General features: G+C 39.9%; 1 protein-coding gene and 1 long non-coding RNA gene across 3 annotated transcripts in view; both read left to right on the top strand.

Moving 5' to 3' along the window:
* The window catches only part of LOC138056775 (tubulin monoglycylase TTLL3-like), a 22,092-nt gene extending 9,741 nt beyond the window's left edge, over positions 1-12,351 (top strand). Inside the window, exons 8-21 of the mRNA XM_068902665.1 lie at positions 255-369; positions 2,418-2,752; positions 3,459-3,520; positions 4,696-4,759; positions 5,738-5,822; positions 6,059-6,157; positions 6,521-6,612; positions 7,002-7,054; positions 7,784-7,900; positions 8,249-8,354; positions 8,551-8,610; positions 9,342-9,429; positions 10,046-10,110; positions 11,116-12,351. Coding sequence (XP_068758766.1) covers positions 255-369; positions 2,418-2,752; positions 3,459-3,520; positions 4,696-4,759; positions 5,738-5,822; positions 6,059-6,157; positions 6,521-6,612; positions 7,002-7,054; positions 7,784-7,900; positions 8,249-8,354; positions 8,551-8,610; positions 9,342-9,429; positions 10,046-10,110; positions 11,116-11,742 — 1,968 coding nt within the window. The 3' untranslated portion in view covers positions 11,743-12,351. The remainder of the gene's footprint in view (positions 1-254; positions 370-2,417; positions 2,753-3,458; positions 3,521-4,695; positions 4,760-5,737; positions 5,823-6,058; positions 6,158-6,520; positions 6,613-7,001; positions 7,055-7,783; positions 7,901-8,248; positions 8,355-8,550; positions 8,611-9,341; positions 9,430-10,045; positions 10,111-11,115) is intronic.
* Positions 12,352-13,466: 1,115 nt separating this feature from the next.
* LOC138057830 (uncharacterized) lies at positions 13,467-15,653 on the top strand. 2 transcript variants are annotated; one of them, XR_011133728.1, is made up of 3 exons: positions 13,467-13,716; positions 14,131-14,191; positions 14,303-15,653. It is a non-coding gene; the product is annotated as an uncharacterized lncRNA (long non-coding RNA). The 2 variants fall into 2 exon arrangements; XR_011133729.1 differs by having other exon boundaries at positions 13,467-13,721.
* The last annotated feature ends 4,347 nt before the right edge of the window (positions 15,654-20,000 follow it).

Genomic DNA, 20,000 nt, shown 5'->3' with positions numbered 1-20,000 from the left:
AGACATGTTCTGCGTAATTTTTTGTCCCCCTCTCTTTAATTAGCAAAGGTCCATTTGCAGACGGGCTAAATACCATTTCATTCTCCAATTAATGCATTATTTTATAATGATCCTCGAAGTGATATACTCAGGCAATATATCCTCAACATTACCTACTTGTTTGTTCCTTTAGGTACATTACATTATTGGATCATATGTCATATATCACTATAACATGCAGAAAAGGGTTCAAAATATTATTTATTGCTATTTAGGCTGGTCTCACAAGGAACATCAGAAACTTGTATTGGTATGAAGAGGCAGATCATTTTGCATTCTTCCCACGATCACATTTGCTTGGCTCTGATGATGACAAGATGGACTTTATAGGTATGGGTGCTTTAGTATCCATTTGAAGTATTCTGGGGAATGGTATTAGCCCTTTCATGCCTGAAAGGGCTTGACCCATTGACAAGTAAAATCGTCTGGCGTTAGACAGAGTAAAAATCTCTTAGTTTCACTGTTAGGTGAGAAAGTATTAAATCCAATCTTGCCAATATGGCAGCCTGAGCGCATAAAGGCTGATGCATCTGTTGACACATGACAAATGAACAATAGGCTGATTTAGCAACAGAACGGGAACGTCAGTGGCGACGGCGCGCGCTAAAAAAACACCAATGAGAATTCAGAATTTTCTCTTTTCTTCTCTATTCTAAATTTTCATTGGTAGTTTTGCTGCGTGCGACGTCGCCACTGACGTTCCCGTTCTGTTGCTAAATCAGCCTAATTATATATACTGAGCTGAGACCTGGTTCCAGTGTGCCAGATCCAGTCTCTTCTGTAAGTTTCATAATATTTGGCCCTGAAAAGCCCCTATGGGGAGCAGCCAATTAATTTTTTATGTTAATGTAACTATGTAATATGATCATTATTGTTTTATTTGGAGTCTGGATTCTAACTTCAGCACAATTATTAATTAATTATATCAATTATAAATTTATTACTATTATGATTCTAATTACCAATTATTGGTTATTGTTGCATTTGTTATGAATTGTTACTTTCTGTTATGGAGTGTCGTAAATAATCAAAATGCTCCTGAGTATAGTACTAAATCAAGGTATATATCCACATAAATTTTTTAACAATCAGTGCTCCAGTGACCTCACAACTCCCGCAAAAGTCACTGCTGATATCTTGCTGGACCTCAAATGACCTGTCCACTGACTCTTCTTACAATGGGAGGACTCTATGAGGGTAAATCTAAATGGGATGTGTCTGTCTTAATTGTGTCCTCACCTGGGCTGTCAACCCCACAACCCTCAGTGTTGGTTGAGTCTGCTAACTCTATGGATGAGGCATCTTGCATCTTGAGAGTATCTTTCCAGTTTTGCCTCTATACTCATCATTGCTAGCTCTCGCAGTGGATGATCTTGGTTCCTCCTCTTTGGATTTGCCCACAACTTCAGCTGGTTCCCAGGTGTTTCGATCCATAATTGTTGCATCCTGATAGTATCTCCAGGTTCCAAAGTCTTAAGAGGCTTGCCACTTCTGTGAATATGCTCTTTTTGAACTTGCCGTCTTGCTTCGATCACTCTCTGAACTTCTCTTGTATCGTATGTCATTGATGTAAGCAACATGCTCTTAATGGGAAAGTTTATACATTCTGTGCAACGCCCCATCAGTTACGCCAGTAACTGTGTTGGTGAAAGACCCACTCCAGGAATAGGTGTGTTTGGCCGCTCCAAAATTGCTAAATAGGGATCTATCTTATCCTTGTGAGCTTTATTGAGCTGTTTCTTGGCAGTTTATTTGCACTGTGCACCCTGCAAGACCATTGTTTTGGGGAAACCAGAGTGATGTTGTGACATGGTGGAATTGATTCATGAACTTTAGCAAACTGTCTGAATTCCAAGCTGCTGAACTCTGATCCATTATTTGAATAAAGAATTTCTGGTAGTGCATGCCTGGCCATGTGCTGCCATGGACAATAATAACTGTGTCACTTGTACTGTCTTTCAACTGTGTTAGTTCAAAATATTTTATTATAAGTAATAATCCACCAACACAGCGATTTTTTTCTTGGGACAACACAAACAGGTCTGCTACTAAGACTTGCCACAGTCTATCAGGTACCAGATGGGATAGTAAAAGCTCTTTGACTTGGACGTTTTAACACTTGCTGCAAATTTCACACTTAACCACTTTCTCATTCATCTGCTTGAATAATCCAGCCCATCAAACAGTTTCTCTGGCTCTGTTGAGACATTTCTCTACTTCCAAGAGGCTGTGAGACCCCTTTGAAGATGTGTGAACTTTTTTTTTTTTTTTTTATGATAATTTCAATTACTTATAAACTAGGAATGCAGGATTACTGGTAGAGATGACAGAAAATGGGAAGACTAAGGAAATGTATTTCTTTATCCTCCAATTTCCAGATGATTATCGCCTGACTGCCGCTATCAGCATAATTAAGTGGGTGACTCAACGACATGGGAATAGTAACCAAGAGGACAAGACTCCCTCCTGCAATAATTTGCCGTCTTCAGAAGGGCAAGGTGCAGACACTCCTAAAACTGTAGCAAGTACACATAGAAATGCAAAGACACCCCAAAATACTGTCTCGCGTGCCAAGTCTACTACTGGTCGAGCTGCCTCCCGTAAAAATAGTTCCAATGTGATTCCTGTTAAGGCATTGATGATTGCTCTTGAAGCTTGTCGTGACTTTCTCAAGAATAAGGAACATACAGATGTTGATGAAGATTTAAACAAGGTTTGTAGTTAATTTTAGTAATGTTCTTCTTTGTTTACACACAGAAGGTGCAAAATGGTTATTAATTGACTGTGATAATGCAGTAATATGTTCCTTAATAAGCTTACGATTTTTGTAATAGGATATCGCAGTAAATCAGAGCATTGCTTCTTTCCCTGGATTATAGGGAGCTTAAGCAACGACAACGACAACGTAATCTCAAAATATAAATTTGTGTTATTCTAATCACTTTGTGACTATTTCAACCTTTTTAATATCACAAGGGTGGTAGTTCCCCAAATATGATGCTGGTCGGAACGGCACTTAATTTAGAGGAGAAAAGGAATATTTATCCTCAAGTGCTATGTTCTTCATAAAACCTCAAATTTGGCTATTTCACATTGTTGTTTTGCACACGACGGCCAAGAAATGGACAAAAGTGAAAAAATGATGCACATGCAGTGCGTACAAAGCTAATTGTTTTTGCCAACTATTATGCAAATTTGTGACATTCTCATGGCCGTCGCCATTGTCGTTGTGCTTGCTAGCTTCTGACCAGTAGTACTACAGACTGAACCATTTACCTGTTACTGAGAAGATATAATATGTAGCAAACTTCGTTGATCTAAAAAACTTAGATGATGTCTGCTTCTCAACCATATTTCCCATTTTATTCATGATTACAATAATCGGCCAAATGTAATTATTGCCATCAACAAAATTGCAGGCTCCTGCCATGACAGAGGATTCATGGAAACTTCTATTAGACTATTATTACAAAACAAAGTGGTAAGATCAACAGTCATTTGCATCTTGTATAATGTGTATTTTTTATTGTCTGGGGGATGATGGTGAGGGGGTAACAAGAGAAGCTGATTAAACAGAATGTTTTCTTTTTGTCCACTGTAGAAAAATAGAAAGGAAGCTAATATTTTATTTACTCTAGACTATTAAAAGAAAGCTAGAATACCTACACTTGGTCGGTTGTGGCTAACAGATCATTATGATTGACTTTCTTCAAAAGGTTACTGCAATTATGTAACTAAATTATTTTACACATGAATTTCATGTATCGATCTTTTATGATAGGTTTTCATCTTAAGGTACATGTATGGAGTAAGAATTCACAATTTATCTGGTTCTCAATGACTTGATAGTACTGTGGTAGAGAAGTGCATGCTCAGCACAATTTCACAGTCTTGTGTTTCTAGTTGCATTCAAGCCTGGATATCTTTTCAGGGTTGTACGTAACTGCTTATTAAAGTTCTGCCAGTAACTGTGATGATCTTCTGAATTCTGCTTACAAAATCTGTTCACATCCGCTGTTCCAATATACGAATTTCATACACCTTCCATCACACATCATTTCTTGACTTAATTATAATAATAATAATAATAATAATAATAATAATAATAATAATAATAATAATAATAATAATAATAATAGACCTTAATCTTTGCACGATAATCTTTAAAGCTGAATAGGTTGTGGGGTCGTACACAAATACAATAAAATTAATACATATCAAATCATATTGGTGTTTGAGTAGAGGGGAAAACCGGAGTACCTGGAGAAAAACCTCTCAAAGCAAAATAGAGAACCAACAAACTCAACCCACATATGATACGGGATCTGGGAATCGAACCCAGGCCACATTAGTGGGAGGCGAATGCTCTCACCACCACGCCATCCCTGCTTCCTGGTCCGCCCCACCCCGGCGTGGATTCCTTCCGGTTTGGTCTAAATTTTTGGCCAACTTTGGCAGAGGGTTGAATGACCCATAATGGGTCTTCTGGGAGCATGAGTGATTGGTTGTTGTGCATGGAGCAGCCCCACGCCTTCTTATGTGCTTTGTTATGTATGCAAGAGTTTGCAGTTTACGTCATTGCTGTGACTTGGCACTATTATTGATCCTTTACCTTGGGAAAAACAGTTAAAATTGTTTCTTTTTATGTTTCTGTAGTCCTGATGCTGTGATTGCCTCTGCCTATCCTCTCCTCAAAGAGTGTCAGAACACACTGAAACAGGTTCAATTAATGATTCTTTGTGCTCAAGGCGCTATTTTGTTGTACAGAAAGTCATGAACACCGAATTGAATTGGAGAACAACCATCCTAAAAGCTTTTGTTCAATGTAACTGTTTATCTTTAGGGGCATTGTCTAGTCAAACAGACTATAATAATATAGATGGTTATGAAACTCAACAGGTTTCTTTGTTTTATGTTTTTGTTTGCGGTTTCGGCCCTGACGATGCACAAACTACACCCTTTTTCTAAAAGACAGCCAATCAAAAGTTTCAATTAATTTATTGAAAACTCAGTTGTGAATCGAGGACAAAAAATTGTGCATGGTTCACGGTCAAGTTAACATGAAGCGCAATGTCACTGTTCTCGCTTTTGTAGCCTTGAAGAGTTGCATAACCACTCCATCTTTATGAACTATGAATAGACGTAAGGCCTTTGATTACATCATCAAATCACAACTCTGAATATGAGAAAAGGTCAACTTCCATTGCTATTTTTCTTTTTGATGTTTAGCAGGATGGCAATAATTATTTATCATCTTGTTGATTCAACCCACAACTGAATTATTAAAGAGTTCAGTGTTGCTTCATATGATTGTAGGAATTAATTTGCCAGGTGGCAGAATAAAAAAGGTTGAATTTTTTAAATGAAACAGTTAACGTAAAATCTAACTTCTAAATTTTTAAGGAAAATAATAATTTTCCTTGAAAGTTTAGATGTAAAATTGTTAATTTACAATTAGACATGTAGACCTTGCAGGCTACGGGTCAATAGTCCATGAGGCGAAACCAAATGGGCTATTGACCCATGGCCCTTGAGGGCGAAGGGTCTAGTTATTATTATGATAATAAAAGGGTGCTGTCCATGGGGGCTTGAATTACAGGTGATTCACCTATGACTAACAAAGGGTCACAACCATGTACACTGTATATAGTTGTTGTGTAAATAACAGGGAGCTAACATCAAATTTGTTGATCCATAGATTAGAGAATATTTGCCCCAACTGGACATTGATGGAGTCAAAAATATATGGATAGTCAAACCTGGTGCTAAATCCAGAGGCAGAGGTAGGGTTGCTCCTATAACCCCTTTGAAACATCGAGCTGCCATATGGCGCATCATTATGATCTTAATGGCATTATTCAATGCATTTTAATAAATGCAGGTATAATGGTTATATTGATACTATTTAATCCTGTCATAAATACTGTCAGTATATTGCTAAAGTCCTGTTTTTGGCCACGTCAGTTATAATTGTTTTTTAGCTCGGAACTTCTGTTGATAATTATTTTCTAATTATCAGGGATCGTTTGTATGGATCGCTTGGACGACATTGTAAAGCTTGTTGGCAGCAATGCCATAGGCAGAAAAGAAGGGCAGCTGGTGGTGCAGAAGTACATAGGTAATACATTGGAGAATGTGGTCGAATTAACATTGCATCCGTCAATTATTTTTTTGGTTAAAATCAACTAGAAATAGAATATTTTCGATATTCTACATTTCAAACATTCAAAGGGAGAATGCTCCCAGACCATGGAACCCCTTAACTTAAACAGTTCATGCCTTGTGCTCTTGTTGCGAGCAATGCCATTGAAACTTCCTGAAACCTCTGCGAGTTTGTTGCAAGTACAGGTACAATGTAATTGTGTGTGTACAAGTTGTGTCGCAATTGTTGACTGTTTCGTGTAACTTGTAATTTTATAACTTGTGCCAGATTAATATCTCTTTTAAGTGTTTATTTTCTGTTTTGTTATTTTCAAAATAGAAAAACCACTGTTGATATACGGTGTGAAATTCGACATCAGACAGTGGTTCCTGGTTACCGACTGGAATCCGCTAACTTTGTGGTTTTACAAGGTAATTTACTTTCACATTTTCCTTATTCATCTTCATCATCGTCATGTTTGGCATTGCCATCGCCATGTCATCGCCATTATCATCAACATCATCATCATTAAGATCATCGTCGTCATCATCAACATCAACATCATCATCATCATCATCGTCATCGTCATCATCATCATCATCATCATCATCATCATCATCATCATCATCGTCATCGTCATCGTCATCGTCATCGTCATCGTCATCGTCATCGTCATCGTCATCATCATCATCATCATTGTCATCTTCATCACCGCAACCAGTTTCACCATCGTATTTGTCGATGATTATTTGGTTATAAACTTGAACAGCTGCTTCGTTCATTTTATCCTAATTCTTCATTTCTTTACTCTTCTCTCCAGGACTGTTACATTAGGTTTTGCAGCCAAAACTTTTCGTTGGAAGACTTCCACATGTAAGTTTGCTCTTTGTAATGTAACTGACTTTTTGCGTGTTTTGTCGACGAGTAGATACAAAAGTTACAAGTAGTTAAAACATCATTCTTTTGTTTGTCTGTTTTTCAAGAAATAGTAAGAATTCTTATTTGACCGGACTTGTAATGAGGGAGTTTGATCAGAGCACATAAAAGATTCCTGTCAAGAGAGAAATAGTCTTCGATCTATAGCGACTCATTAGGTTGCTTTGCGATCGATTCGTCTAGTATAAAGACGGCCGCAAGACGCATTATGCGTCTGGACGAAGAATCTATTTTAGTGCGTCTTCGAAGACGCACTAAACTGGAAAGTTCGTCCAGACGCATTATGCGTCTAGTTCCCCTCTACTAACTATGGTCTAGTGCCCGTCTTTATACTAGACGAATTTAACAGACGCAGAAAAAATGTTTGCCCAAGTTCGTCCAAGACGAATTATGCGTCTCATATAGTTCGTCCCGTCTTTACACCAGACGGATAACATAAGAGACGCATGATTCGTCTGGACGGATTATGCGTCTCTAGTATAAAAACGGCCAATGATAAATCGTCATTCTGATAGAGCGGTTTTCGAAAATAATTTGGCGATTGCTTTTGTTTCAAAGCAAAGCCATTTTCATTGGTATAACGTCACTTAATTGTAAACCGCTGTGGTGAAAAGTCTATCACTAGCATAAATACCTGATATTCCACCCGTATTCTGTAATTTGCAGAAGTATCCATTTGGCAAACAATTCAATCCAGAAACACTTTGAAAACAGTGGTATCCGTGATAAGCGCATCCCTGGCGACAACATGTGGAGTAGCGACGACTTGAAAGTCTACCTCAAGTGAGTACGGCAAACTCGAGGTCCAACGTTAAATTTGAGATCTCTTAAGTTTGAAATCTTTGACGATGCGGTAAGAACACAGGTTCTGTTGCTTAAAGCTTTTTTGCAGATTCTATTCATCGAATCGGGGTTAAACAGAAGGCCACTACCGACTCAGTTTTCGACTCGCTCTCCCTTATCTCCTTCTTATATTACGAGTCTGAGCCGAAAAGGTCTTTTTCTGCCGTTCCAGTTATCGAAGATCGAGTGTCTGGTATCACTGAAACCAACTTGATCCTTTTTTTGGACGTGCCCGTCCCCTCCCCTCAAAATAAGTCAGTCTTACTTAGACCTTACCTGTTCTTTTAGGAAGAGAGGTGTCGGAGATATGTGGGAAGATGTGATTTATCCTGGGATGAAAAAGGCTGTTATTTATGCTGTTCAATCGTGTCAAGAGATCGTGGAATACCGCAAGGTAATGCTTTATGAAAAGCAAACATTAAAACATTTTGAGTTGGAAGGAGGGGGAGGGGGCTCTGTGCCAAAGCACAGAGCGAAATCTACCGTCTCCCACCACATTAGTGAGAAAAACGTTTTTCCTTTTTTACATCGCATGTCAACTAACTTTCGTAGTGCTTCACGTTCAGTTGTGGTGTTATCTTTTATTTTAGAATTCGTTTGAGCTTTATGGTGCGGATTTTATCATTAGTGAGGACTACAAACCATGGCTGGTAAGTAAAGTAATCATTGCAAGGCGCACCTCCATGTTGCTGCCTTAGTGGATATTCCTTTGGTTCCTCGCGAGCAAGAAAAAATAAAAGGGTTTTGTGATTTCTGATGTCGTTCTCACGGATTTAATTTGCCATTAACGTCTGAGCGGAAAATATGGCATTGCCAAATGACGCTTTCAGGAGGATGTCAACATGATGTGGACGTTTTCTAGCGATACTTCCGTTTTCATCACGTCTCAGCTAACTTGACTGAAATTAACGTAACAAGTGCGACCCATTCACTTCACTAGGGAGTTCTTTCACCCTCTGTGACCCTCATGTTTTCTGAGAATGTCTGGTTTCTTAGGATGCTAATAACCTGCGTGGCTTGCGGTTCTGTTGTTGCGGACGCGAGCCGCGAGAAGTCTGGGGTTCTTCAGACCCCCTCAGCTTCCCCCCCCCCCCCCCCCAACCCACCTCCCAGCCTTCTCGTGCCACTCGAAATCTCTCGCGCTCCGCAGCATTAAAACTGCCAGCTGCGCAGGCTAGGATGCTAATTCCCTTCGCGGTTTCCTTTCATCTCTTTCTATTCTTAACATATATATTTACAGTCTAAATTTCACAAAAATTAAGACCTTACTTTTCGCAGTTTTGCTTATTTCGTGTCCTCATCGAACAAAACTCAAGCATTTGGAAATGTCCTCGGTAATGAAATTGACAACCACTCTAATGGCAGCTGTTTTTTTTTGTAGTTGGAAATAAACTGCAGTCCCACCATGGGGCCAAGCACGGCTGTGACAAAAAAACTGTGCGCCCAGGTACTTGAAGACACCATGAAAGGTAAGACCCGGGTCACTATCTGATTAACAGTTACTGTGTCAAAAATTAAATACGCTGATACTCCAGGCCTGTCTGTCCACGAAAGAAGTACACTGTAGGATAATAAAGTGCTGAGTAACTGAGCTAGTTCACTGTTAACGTGCAAATTCGTAAACGGTGGCGACGATCATCGCTATGGGATGCCTCACCTTTTTGACGCTTTAAGAGCGAGATATAACCTGTAGTTTTTTTTGTCATAGTTTGAAATTGGCTACTTAGTTTGCGCGTTTGCGCGTTTGCGCGTAACAGATCTAGAATAGCCGCGTACATGTAGCCACAATTTTTTGATGCGTTTTGGAGTGGCAAGGTATTTACAGTTAAGCCATGCTCGAGATGATATTTCATGTAAGCTTGGTTTCCCTGGTTGTTGTTGTTGCTCTGTTCCGTCGCTTTGTTGTGTGTCATTGGCCCTGAAAAGCCCCAATGGGGAGCGGTCAATTAAGTATGTATTGTCTTGTATTGTATTGTAAGTCATTTTTCCCAACGGCTAAATACCAAAAAGGTGCTAGTCAACGCTAACTGACTGTTATTTCTTTTGAAATAAAGATATTGTCTGCTTAATTCTCTGTCTTTTCAGTGGTCCTTGACAGGCGAGATGACAAGAACTGCGAAACAGGGAGATACGAACTTGCCTTCAAGCAGGTAAATTATATCAAGGCAGTTTACGTTTATCCCGTTCGAAATGAACTCACAATTGACCAGTTTCAACATGCCCAGTTGGCTGCCGCGCAATCGTACGGTCATAGGTTCGAAACCCGTTCAAGCCTGGGTTTTTTCGGGCTCAGTCCTTTGCAACTGCTTAAGGACAGTGCCTACTATTGTTACCGCGCATACGCTCTGCGCATATCGAGATACTCGGGTTTACAATGAGTGGTACTTACTAATAAAGGGATTTTTGCGCGGTTTAAATTTATGCGGAGAGAGCAGAACTTAGCAAGAGCTCTTGGTATCCAAAAAGAAAATTGGGAGTAACCATGCATTTTTCAGAGATAATGAAGCATTGGACAGGAACGCCATACCGGGCATCGCTTTGTATTTTAAAGCTTTTTACAAATATTCTTGATTAATTATCTTTGAAAAATGCGTAGTTATTCACAATTTTCTTTTTAGATCTCAATATCAATTGTTAAGATCTGCTTTTCCCGCATATTAAAAAACCGCGCAAAATACCTTTGAATTAATAGGCACCGTCCTTAAAAGTTGCTCAAGGAACTGCGATCATCTTTCCATTATACTCTATCCCGTAGTTCAAATACATGAAACGCTGTATGTTCTTAAATCATAACAACAAAAAAGATAACATGATTATTGACTAAGGAAAAGAACACAAACCTCGATTTCAAAAAAGCCTATGCATCTGCCACCCAATCTTCCACCTAATTAACAATTGGACCCTTCGCTTATTGCGATTAAGCGCCGAAAGGCCGGGGAACGAGGCTGCCCGCGATCATGATAAAATGAAAATCTAGACACTCTACATTAACAGGCTTCAGTTACCATTGTAGACAGTATACATTATTTGGGTGGAGACTGGGTTGCAGCTGTGATTGCTCTGAGACATGCAGGATTTTGATTGTATGTCATGACTGACCCTCAATTGAAGACCGCTCTAAGAAATTCTGGTTCCATCATTTCTCGCCTTTTTAGCCGCAAGTAGCAGCGCCGCCTTACATCGGCATGAACTTAGCTGTGGAAGGTCAGGGGATCCGCAAACCACCTGCAAACTCGAAAAGACAGAGCGACGCCACATCCCCAAGGGTGGCATTTGTTTCAAAACAGAGGGAGCACGGCCCTGGCGACAGCAGCGGTGGAAAATCCGTTTTTTGTCCACATCCTAAGGGAATGAGTCTTGAATTTCATACAGCTCAAGTAGCCTCTCTTTCTCGGCCGAAAGAAACCATAAATGTCATTACTAGTTCTTCAGGGGAAGCTCTAGAGAGGCCAGAAGCAAAGCAGGCGGATGGGAAGAATGCGGCAAAGAAAACTGAAGGTACTTCGGCAATGGATTGTATTTGCGCAACCCAGTCGATTCCTATTGCGACTTCGTTCTGTACCGTGAATAATGGCAAATTAAAAGGGCTCATTTCTCGAAGCAAAACGGATCACCCTGCAGAGAGGGATGTTGCAAGTTATTCATACGTTCAGCAACAACGATCTCCAAGACCAATGAAAATTCCTACAGCTGTTCTTAAGTACTCAACTGATAAGGGCATGCATCACCGGACACAACTTCCCATCGCAATTGGTCCAGATACTAACGGCAAAGACCTATAATTGTTCGTTCTTGCCAAATGCTTTAATAGTTACGCCATCACTAGCGTCGCTGAAGTTGGTATTGCGTGACCGCGTGTCTGCCTGCGTGACACGGATAATTTAATGATGGACTTGGAGGTATAGTGATATCAAAGGACTAAGTATCTCTCTGCTCCATTTCATTGGTTGGAATTTGCTCATAACCTCATAACCTAAAAAGAAGTGCACAGAGATTTCGAGATTCTAATTAGTTCTACAACTGAATTTCTTACTTGGTCGACAGTGTTTGGGAAAATAGGCAAACGAAAGAGGACAGAAAATTGTGTCAAATTACTAGTTTATTATGTAAAATTGTACTTAAAATGGCCGTCACCAGGCTGGGAAAAATTTTATTTTACGAAAAGACGTAAGTTTTACGAACGGAAACAATGATTTTGACGCACCCAATAGACTACAAATTAAGCCTGTCGCTTTACTAGCAACACATACGCAACTCTGGTTAACTTGGAAATGTTGGACTAGCCAACTCATCCAGCATGGAATAGAAAAAAAACTGTATATATTTTGTTGATACGAAGTTGTATATTTGAAGGAGGATTGAGTATTTTATTAAAAAATGATGCAACTAAATTGGAATAATTCGAGCTTCTATTGCTTCAAACCAAGGACGAATTCATCAATTGCTTTTATTATCCTTCTCAGATAGTTTTTGCGATTGGTGAATATATAGTGGGACATATTCTACAGTACGTTCCGCATGACTTTGAGGTGTACTTCACCTTCGATGATAAATATCTTTGTGAACACGTTTGAGGTTGTCAGTTAGAAGTGACGACACAAGCGTTAGCTCTGTAAGCAATGTTGCAAGGACTGTAATCTAGTGGATACCCTGAGATAATTGATGCTTCCTACGTCAACCCAAAAGGAGCAATACAACTGATTGTGAAACCTTGTACAGGTGACCCCACTCAGCTGTTCTTTAGAACGTCACGTAGTTTTTCTCCATAAAAGTCCAGGACGGCGTGGCGCGCGGAAAGAAGCATTTCATATTAAAAACCTCTTGCGCAAACTCTGAGTTGGCCTTTTTGTAAAAAGTTGTTTTTTTTCTCCTTTCTGCTTTCTCTTGGATGCAAATCTTAGCAAAAACCAGAATGAACTGGGCGACGCGATTGTGGTTTTTGCTAAAACAAGTACAACGTTATTTAATAAATTGGCAAACTCTGCAGGTAAGTGCGCGGCCTTGGTGCAAGAGGTCCAGAGTTCGATTCCCGGATATCGCATCCTTGTTTCGACTTCTTTACCTTCATTGTAGCTAAGTAGCTTTAAATACCCGTAAAACGGAGCACTGATGGAGAGGGGGGAGTAAAATGAGCGTACCGTCAACCATCAGGTTTGTCAGTTGAATTACTGTTACAGGAGGACCCAACGAGAATATAGTTCAAAACCACTTAAACGTATTTTATTATTTAAACGGAAGATATAGGCATATTTTTATCCCCAAGAAATTTTTCATCTGTTCGCATTTCCTAGCTGAAAGTCTAGTGATCTGAAATTTATAGGGATCAAAACTTCTTTTCGAAAATTCCAGCCAGAAAAAAGGCTCCAGAAAATTCGAGGTGACCTTTTTAGGGTGCAATTATACCATTTTTTGGATGTTCGAAAATCCTAGGACAGGCAGGCAAGGAAGAAATTTTACAACGAATGTTCCGAAAATTGACGTTGGGTGCCCCAGCTATTACAAGTTATCGACGTTAAATGTGGTTACTTTACTTTTACATAACTAAAATAAAATGCACGGTATATGCGTGCGAAACATCGTCAATCTATGACGCAGTTAGCGGCTATTGGCCACAACCTTTTAATTAATTATTCATCAAAATTTCTGGAATTTTGCCACAATTTCTTTCTTCTTGCTGGGTGAAGACGTGTCCGAGATTCGCCGACGAATCTTTGGCTTGGAGGGAAGAAGGACTCTTGAGCTTCGCTGTGGAATTGGTAAGGTAAGATTTCGCTTAACTAAAAACGTTTTTCTTTGCTACTTTTTTAATTGCACTGCAAGGAAAAAAAGCTTTACAAACCTTCACACGTGCTTGCAGCTTTGCGCTTTTTGCATAAAATTAAACTCCAGTGTGATTATCACTGATCTTGAGGGAAACTCGTTTGCAGATAAAACTTTATGTACAAATGCGCACAAAAATTATGGATGAAGTTGTTTTTCTTGCTATATTTTTGTTTTAACTCTTCAGGCAAAATTTTAAATTTTTCTCAATTTCAAAAAAAAAACTGTACAATTATTTTTAATTGGTGGCAAATTAATTGAAGGAAATTCTGTAGTGTTAAACGTCAGAAAAAGCGCCTTTGTTAAACCGAACGTTGTCAAACCGCTCATATTTTTACTTGTGTTTACAGGAAACTGTAAGACTTGGGCCGACCGGAGACAACGAACCTTTGTTATGTTGTTTTTATAAAGGTAAATGTTATTCAACTATGAGCGTCATTGCGATTGAAAATGTTTCTTTCATCTTGTGTTAAATTTGTGCACTTGATCTCAGTAATCGATTGTACTTCTGTTTTACTTTAGCATATCAAAGTTGACAGGGTCAACGAAACACTGACGAAAGACCTCGGATCCCAATGGGTGAATCAGGAGAGAAGTCGGCAAAGCTAAGAATTTTAGTGTTAGTTACAACGATTTAAAATGGTGGCTTGGTAAAGTTTGTAAGAATAGACTGCTTTTCACAAATTCTCAACAGAACATAGATAATCTCAGTGGATAATGCCGGAAGAGTTTCGGGAGGACAGAAACTCGAAAACCGGAAGCAGCATGAATAAACACCTGAGCAGAGACGGAAATAATCGAGGAGATCAATGGTTGTTCTTACAGGCATTCGCTTTTTATTGAAGAAACTCCAATAGCATGAATGATATAGTTTAAGCCACCATTACAACTCTGAGCGATCATTGTGCATAATTTTTACTCGGAATTGTTGCGTTAGAACTTTTTGTCGAAAATCCGCGTTTGGCTCCCAATTTTTGTACAACTTAACTGTGGTTTGTGCCTTTTCCAAAAGTAGAGAACTCTTCATGTGATCGCTCATTGTTGACATCATTAACTAGAGCGTGTGGTAATGTGTAATTTATGTTTATGGGGGAATTGACAGTTTGTAGCAAATCAGATATAGAAATGCATACATACATTGACACAGATGCCGAGGTGGTACACAACAATACAATTAAAAGAAACTCTAGCACAACATCGAAACATTGCCACAGACACAAAAGAAAATATTGATCGAATGCATAAATGGTGGCCAAAAATGTATTCTTTTGTTTATGTGCTAATGAGACTCTCAAGCAACATTTCTGTTATATTTTGTCCATGCAAATGAAGCTGGTGAGGCTAATTAGCACATAAACAAAATATTTTTTTGGCCGCCATTAATGCATTCGGTCCATACAATCACCATGACATCTGCATCCAAGAGAAACTACATACAGACTGACATTTAGACACAGTCAAACAACGTTCAAGGCATACAAGTAAGCAAGAGTACAAGATTGTACAAGAGTACAATCATAACACTGAGGTATAGGCACACAACAGTAACGTACCAACACTAAGGCAAACAAGACTACATAAAAGCACTGTGGCAAAGGCAAAGAACAGTATGCACAAACACTAAGACTGAGGCACACAAGGGTATGTACAGAACACTAAGGCATAGGCACACAAGAGTACATTCAAAACAGACTGAGGCACACAAGAGTACAATCACAACACTGAGGTATAGGCACACAACAGTAACATACCAACACTAAGGCAAAGAACAGTATGTACAACCACTAAGACTGAGGCACACAAGAGTACATTCAAATACCGTGGCAAAGGCAAAGAACAGTATGTACAACCACTAAGACTGAGGCACACAAGAGTACATTCAAACACTGCGGCAAAGGCAAACAACAGTCTGTACAAACACTAAGACTGAGGCACACAAGAGTACATTCAAATACTGCAGCAAAGGCAAACAACAGTATGTACAAACACTAAGACTGAGGCACACAAGTGTATGTACACAACACTAAGGCATAGGCACACAAGAGTGCGTTCAAACACTGTGGCAAAGGCAAACAACAGAATGTACAAAACACTAAGGCATAGGCACACAAGAGTACATCCAAACACTGTGGCAAAGGCAAAGAACAGTATCTACAAACACTAAGACTGAGGCACACAAGAGTACATTCAAATACTGCGGCACACAAGAGTACAATCACAACACTGAGGTATAGGCACACAACAGTAACGTACCAACACTAAGGCAAAGAACAGTATGTACAACCACTAAGAATGAGGCACACAAGACTACATAAAAGCACTGCGGCAAAGGCAAAGAACAGTATGCACAAACACTAAGACTGAGGCACACTAGAGTACATCGAAACACTAAGGCATAGGCACACAAGAGTACATTCAAACACTGCGGCAAAGGCAAACAACAGTCTGTACAAACACTAAGACTGAGGCACACAAGAGTGCGTACAAACACTATGTTATAGGCACACAAGTGTATGTACACAACACTAAGGCATAGGCACACAAGAGTGTGTTCAAACACTGTGTTATAGGCAGACAAGGGTATGTACAAACACTAAGACTGAGGCACACAAGAGTACAATCACAACACTGAGGTATAGGCACACAACAGTAACGTACAAACACTAAGGCAAAGAACAGTATGTACAACCACTAAGACTGAGGCACACAAGAGTACATTCAAATACTGCGGCGAAGGCAAACAACAGTATGTACAAACACTAAGACTGAGGCTTACAAGAGTCCGTACAAACACTGTTATAGGCACACAAGGGTATGTACAAAACACTAAGGCATAGGCACACAAGAGTACATCCAAACACTGCGGCAAAGGCAAAGAACAATATCTACAAACACTATGTCATAGGCACACAAGGGTATGTACAAAACACTAAGGCATAGGCACACAAGAGTACATCCAAACACTGCGGCAAAGGCAAACAACAGTATGTACAAACACTAAGACTGAGGCACACAAGTGCATGTACAAACACTAAGGCATAGGCATACTAGAGTACATCCAAACAACAAGACTGAGGCACACAAGAGTACAATCATAACACTGAGGTATAGCAAACAAGAGTGTGTACAAACACTAAGACTGAGGCACACAAGAGTACATACAAGCACTGCGGCAAAGGCAAAGAACAGTATGTACAAAGACTGAGGAACACTAGAGTACATTTAAACACTAAGACTGAGGCACACAAGAGTGCGTACAAACACTGTTATAGGCACACAAGAGTACAATCATAACACTGAGGTATAGGCAAACAACAGTAATGTACCAACTCTAAGACTGAGGCACACAAGAGTACATCCAAACACTGCGGCAAAGGCAAAGAACAATATCTACAAACACTATGTTATAGGCACACAAGGGTATGTACAAACACTAAGACTGAGGCACACAACAGTAACGTACCAACACTAAGGCAAAGAACAGTATGTACAACCACTAAGAATGAGGCACACAAGACTACAATCATAACACGGAGGTATAGGCAAACGAGTGCGTACAAAACTGTGTTATAGGCACACAAGAGTACATCCAAACACTGCAGCAAAGGCAAACAACAGTATGTACAAACACTAAGACTGAGGCACACACGAGTGCGTACAAACACTGAGGCATAGGCACACGAGTACATCCAAATACTGAGGCAAATGCAAACAACAGTATGTACAAACACTGTTATAGGCACACAAGGGTATGTACAAAACACTAAGACTGAGGCACACAAGAGTACATCCAAACACTGTTATAGGCACACAAGGGTATGTACAAACACTAAGACTGAGGCACACAAGAGTACAATCATAACACTGAGGTATAGGCAGACAACAGTAATGTACCAACTCTAAGACTGAGGCACACAAGAGTACATACAAGCACTGTTATAGGCACACAAGATTACAATCATAACACTGAGGTGTAGGCAAAGAACAGCATGTACAAACACTAAGACTGAGGCACACAAGGGTATGTACAAAACACTAAGGCATAGGCACACAAGAGTACATTCAAACACTGCGGCAAAGGCAAACAACAGTCTGTACAAACACTAAGACTGAGGCACACAAGTGTATGTACACATCACTTAGGCATAGGCACACAAGAGTACATTCAAATACTGCGGCAAAGGCAAACAACAGTATGTACAAACACTAAGACTGAGGCACACAAGTGTATGTACACAACACTAAGGCATAGGCACACAAGAGTACATTCAAATACTGCGGCGAAGGCAAACAACAGTATGTACAAACACTAAGACTGAGGCACACAAGAGTACATCCAAACACTGCAGCAAAGGCAAACAACAGTATGTACAAACACTAAGACTGAGGCACACACGAGTACATACAAGCACTGCGGCAAAGGCAAAGAACAGTATGTACAAACACTACGACTGAGGCACACTAGAGTACATCCAAACACTGAGGTATAGGCAAACAACAGTATGTACAAACACTAAGACTGAGGCACACAAGTGTATGTACAAAACACTAAGGCATAGGCACACAAGAGTACATCCAAACACTGTGGCAAAGGCAAAGAACAATATCTACAAACACTAAGACTGAGGCACACAACAGTAACGTACCAACACTAAGGCATAGGCAAAGAAGAGTATGTACAAAACACTAAGGCATAGGCACACAAGAGTACATTCAAACACTGCGGCAAAGGCAAACAAAAGTATGCACAAACACTAAGACTGAGGCACACAAGAGTACATTCAAATACTGCAGCAAAGGCAAACAACAGTATGTACAAACACTAAGACTGAGGCACACAAGAGTACAATCACAAACACTGAGGTATGGGCACACAACAGTTACATACCAACACTAAGGCAAAGAACAGTATGTACAAACACTAAGCCATAGGCACACAAGAGTACATCCAAACACTGCGGCAAAGGCAAACAACAGTATGTACAAACTCGAAGATTGAGGCACACAAGGGTATGTACAAAACACTAAGACTGAGGCACACAAGAGTACAATCATAACACTGAGGTATAGGCAGACAACAGTAATGTACCAACTCTAAGACTGAGGCACACAAGAGTACATACAAGCACTGCGGCAAAGGCAAAGAACAGCATGTACAAACACTAAGACTGAGGCACACAAGAGTACATTCAAATACTGCGGCAAAGGCAAACAACAGTATGTACAATCAATAAGACTGAGGCACACAAGAGTACAATCATAACACTTTGGTATAGGCAGACAACAGTAATGTACCAACTCTAAGACTGAGGCACACAAGAGTACATACAAGCACTGCGGCAAAGGCAAAGAACAGCATGTACAAACACTAAGACTGAGGCACACTAGAGTACATCCAAAGACTGAGGCACACATGAGTGCGTACAAACACTAAGGCATAGGCACACGAGTACATCCAAATACTGCGGCAAAGGCAAACAACAGTATGTACAAACACTAAGACTGAGGCACACAAGAGTGCGTACAAACACTATGTTATAGGCGCACAAGGGTATGTACAAAACACTAAGAATGAGGCACACAAGACTACATAAAAGCACTGCGGCAAAGGCAAAGAACAGTATGCACAAACACTAAGACTGAGGCACACAAGGGTATGTACAAAACACTAAGGCATAGGCACACAAGAGTACATTCAAACACTGCGGCAAAGGCAAACAACAGTATGTACAAACACTAAGGCATAGGCACACAAGTACATTCAAATACTGCGGCAAAGGAAAAGAACAGTATGTACAAACACTAAGACTGAGGCACACAAGAGTACATCCAAACACTGCAGCAAAGGCAAACAACAGTATGTACAAACTCGAAGATTGAGGCACACAACAGTACCTAGGCACACATAGTAATGCGAACTTAAGAGTTCAGTAGAAACAAACTAGGAAAAATACACACAAGAGTACATACAGACAGAAAGAAAGACATATGGGGTACTACCAGAATAATTGGGTGGGAGTGTGCGGCCCGTTGCCCTGTTTCATGGTCTTATCGCCTAATGATGAAGTAGCTTCTAAAAAACATACCTATATACACATAGAAGGGAGTGGCACACGAGTTCAATAGTGACTTCGTTTTTATTACCAGGTTAAATTGTCAATTCCTCGCTTTGTTAGGTAACTAAAGAGGTCGTAAAACCCTAATGTATTGTTTAGGAACA

This window comes from Montipora capricornis, chromosome 7 (assembly GCF_036669925.1).
Source record: "Montipora capricornis isolate CH-2021 chromosome 7, ASM3666992v2, whole genome shotgun sequence".
NCBI classification, from domain to species: Eukaryota; Metazoa; Cnidaria; class Anthozoa; order Scleractinia; family Acroporidae; genus Montipora; species Montipora capricornis.
This window is presented reverse-complemented; position numbering and strand designations above follow the sequence as displayed.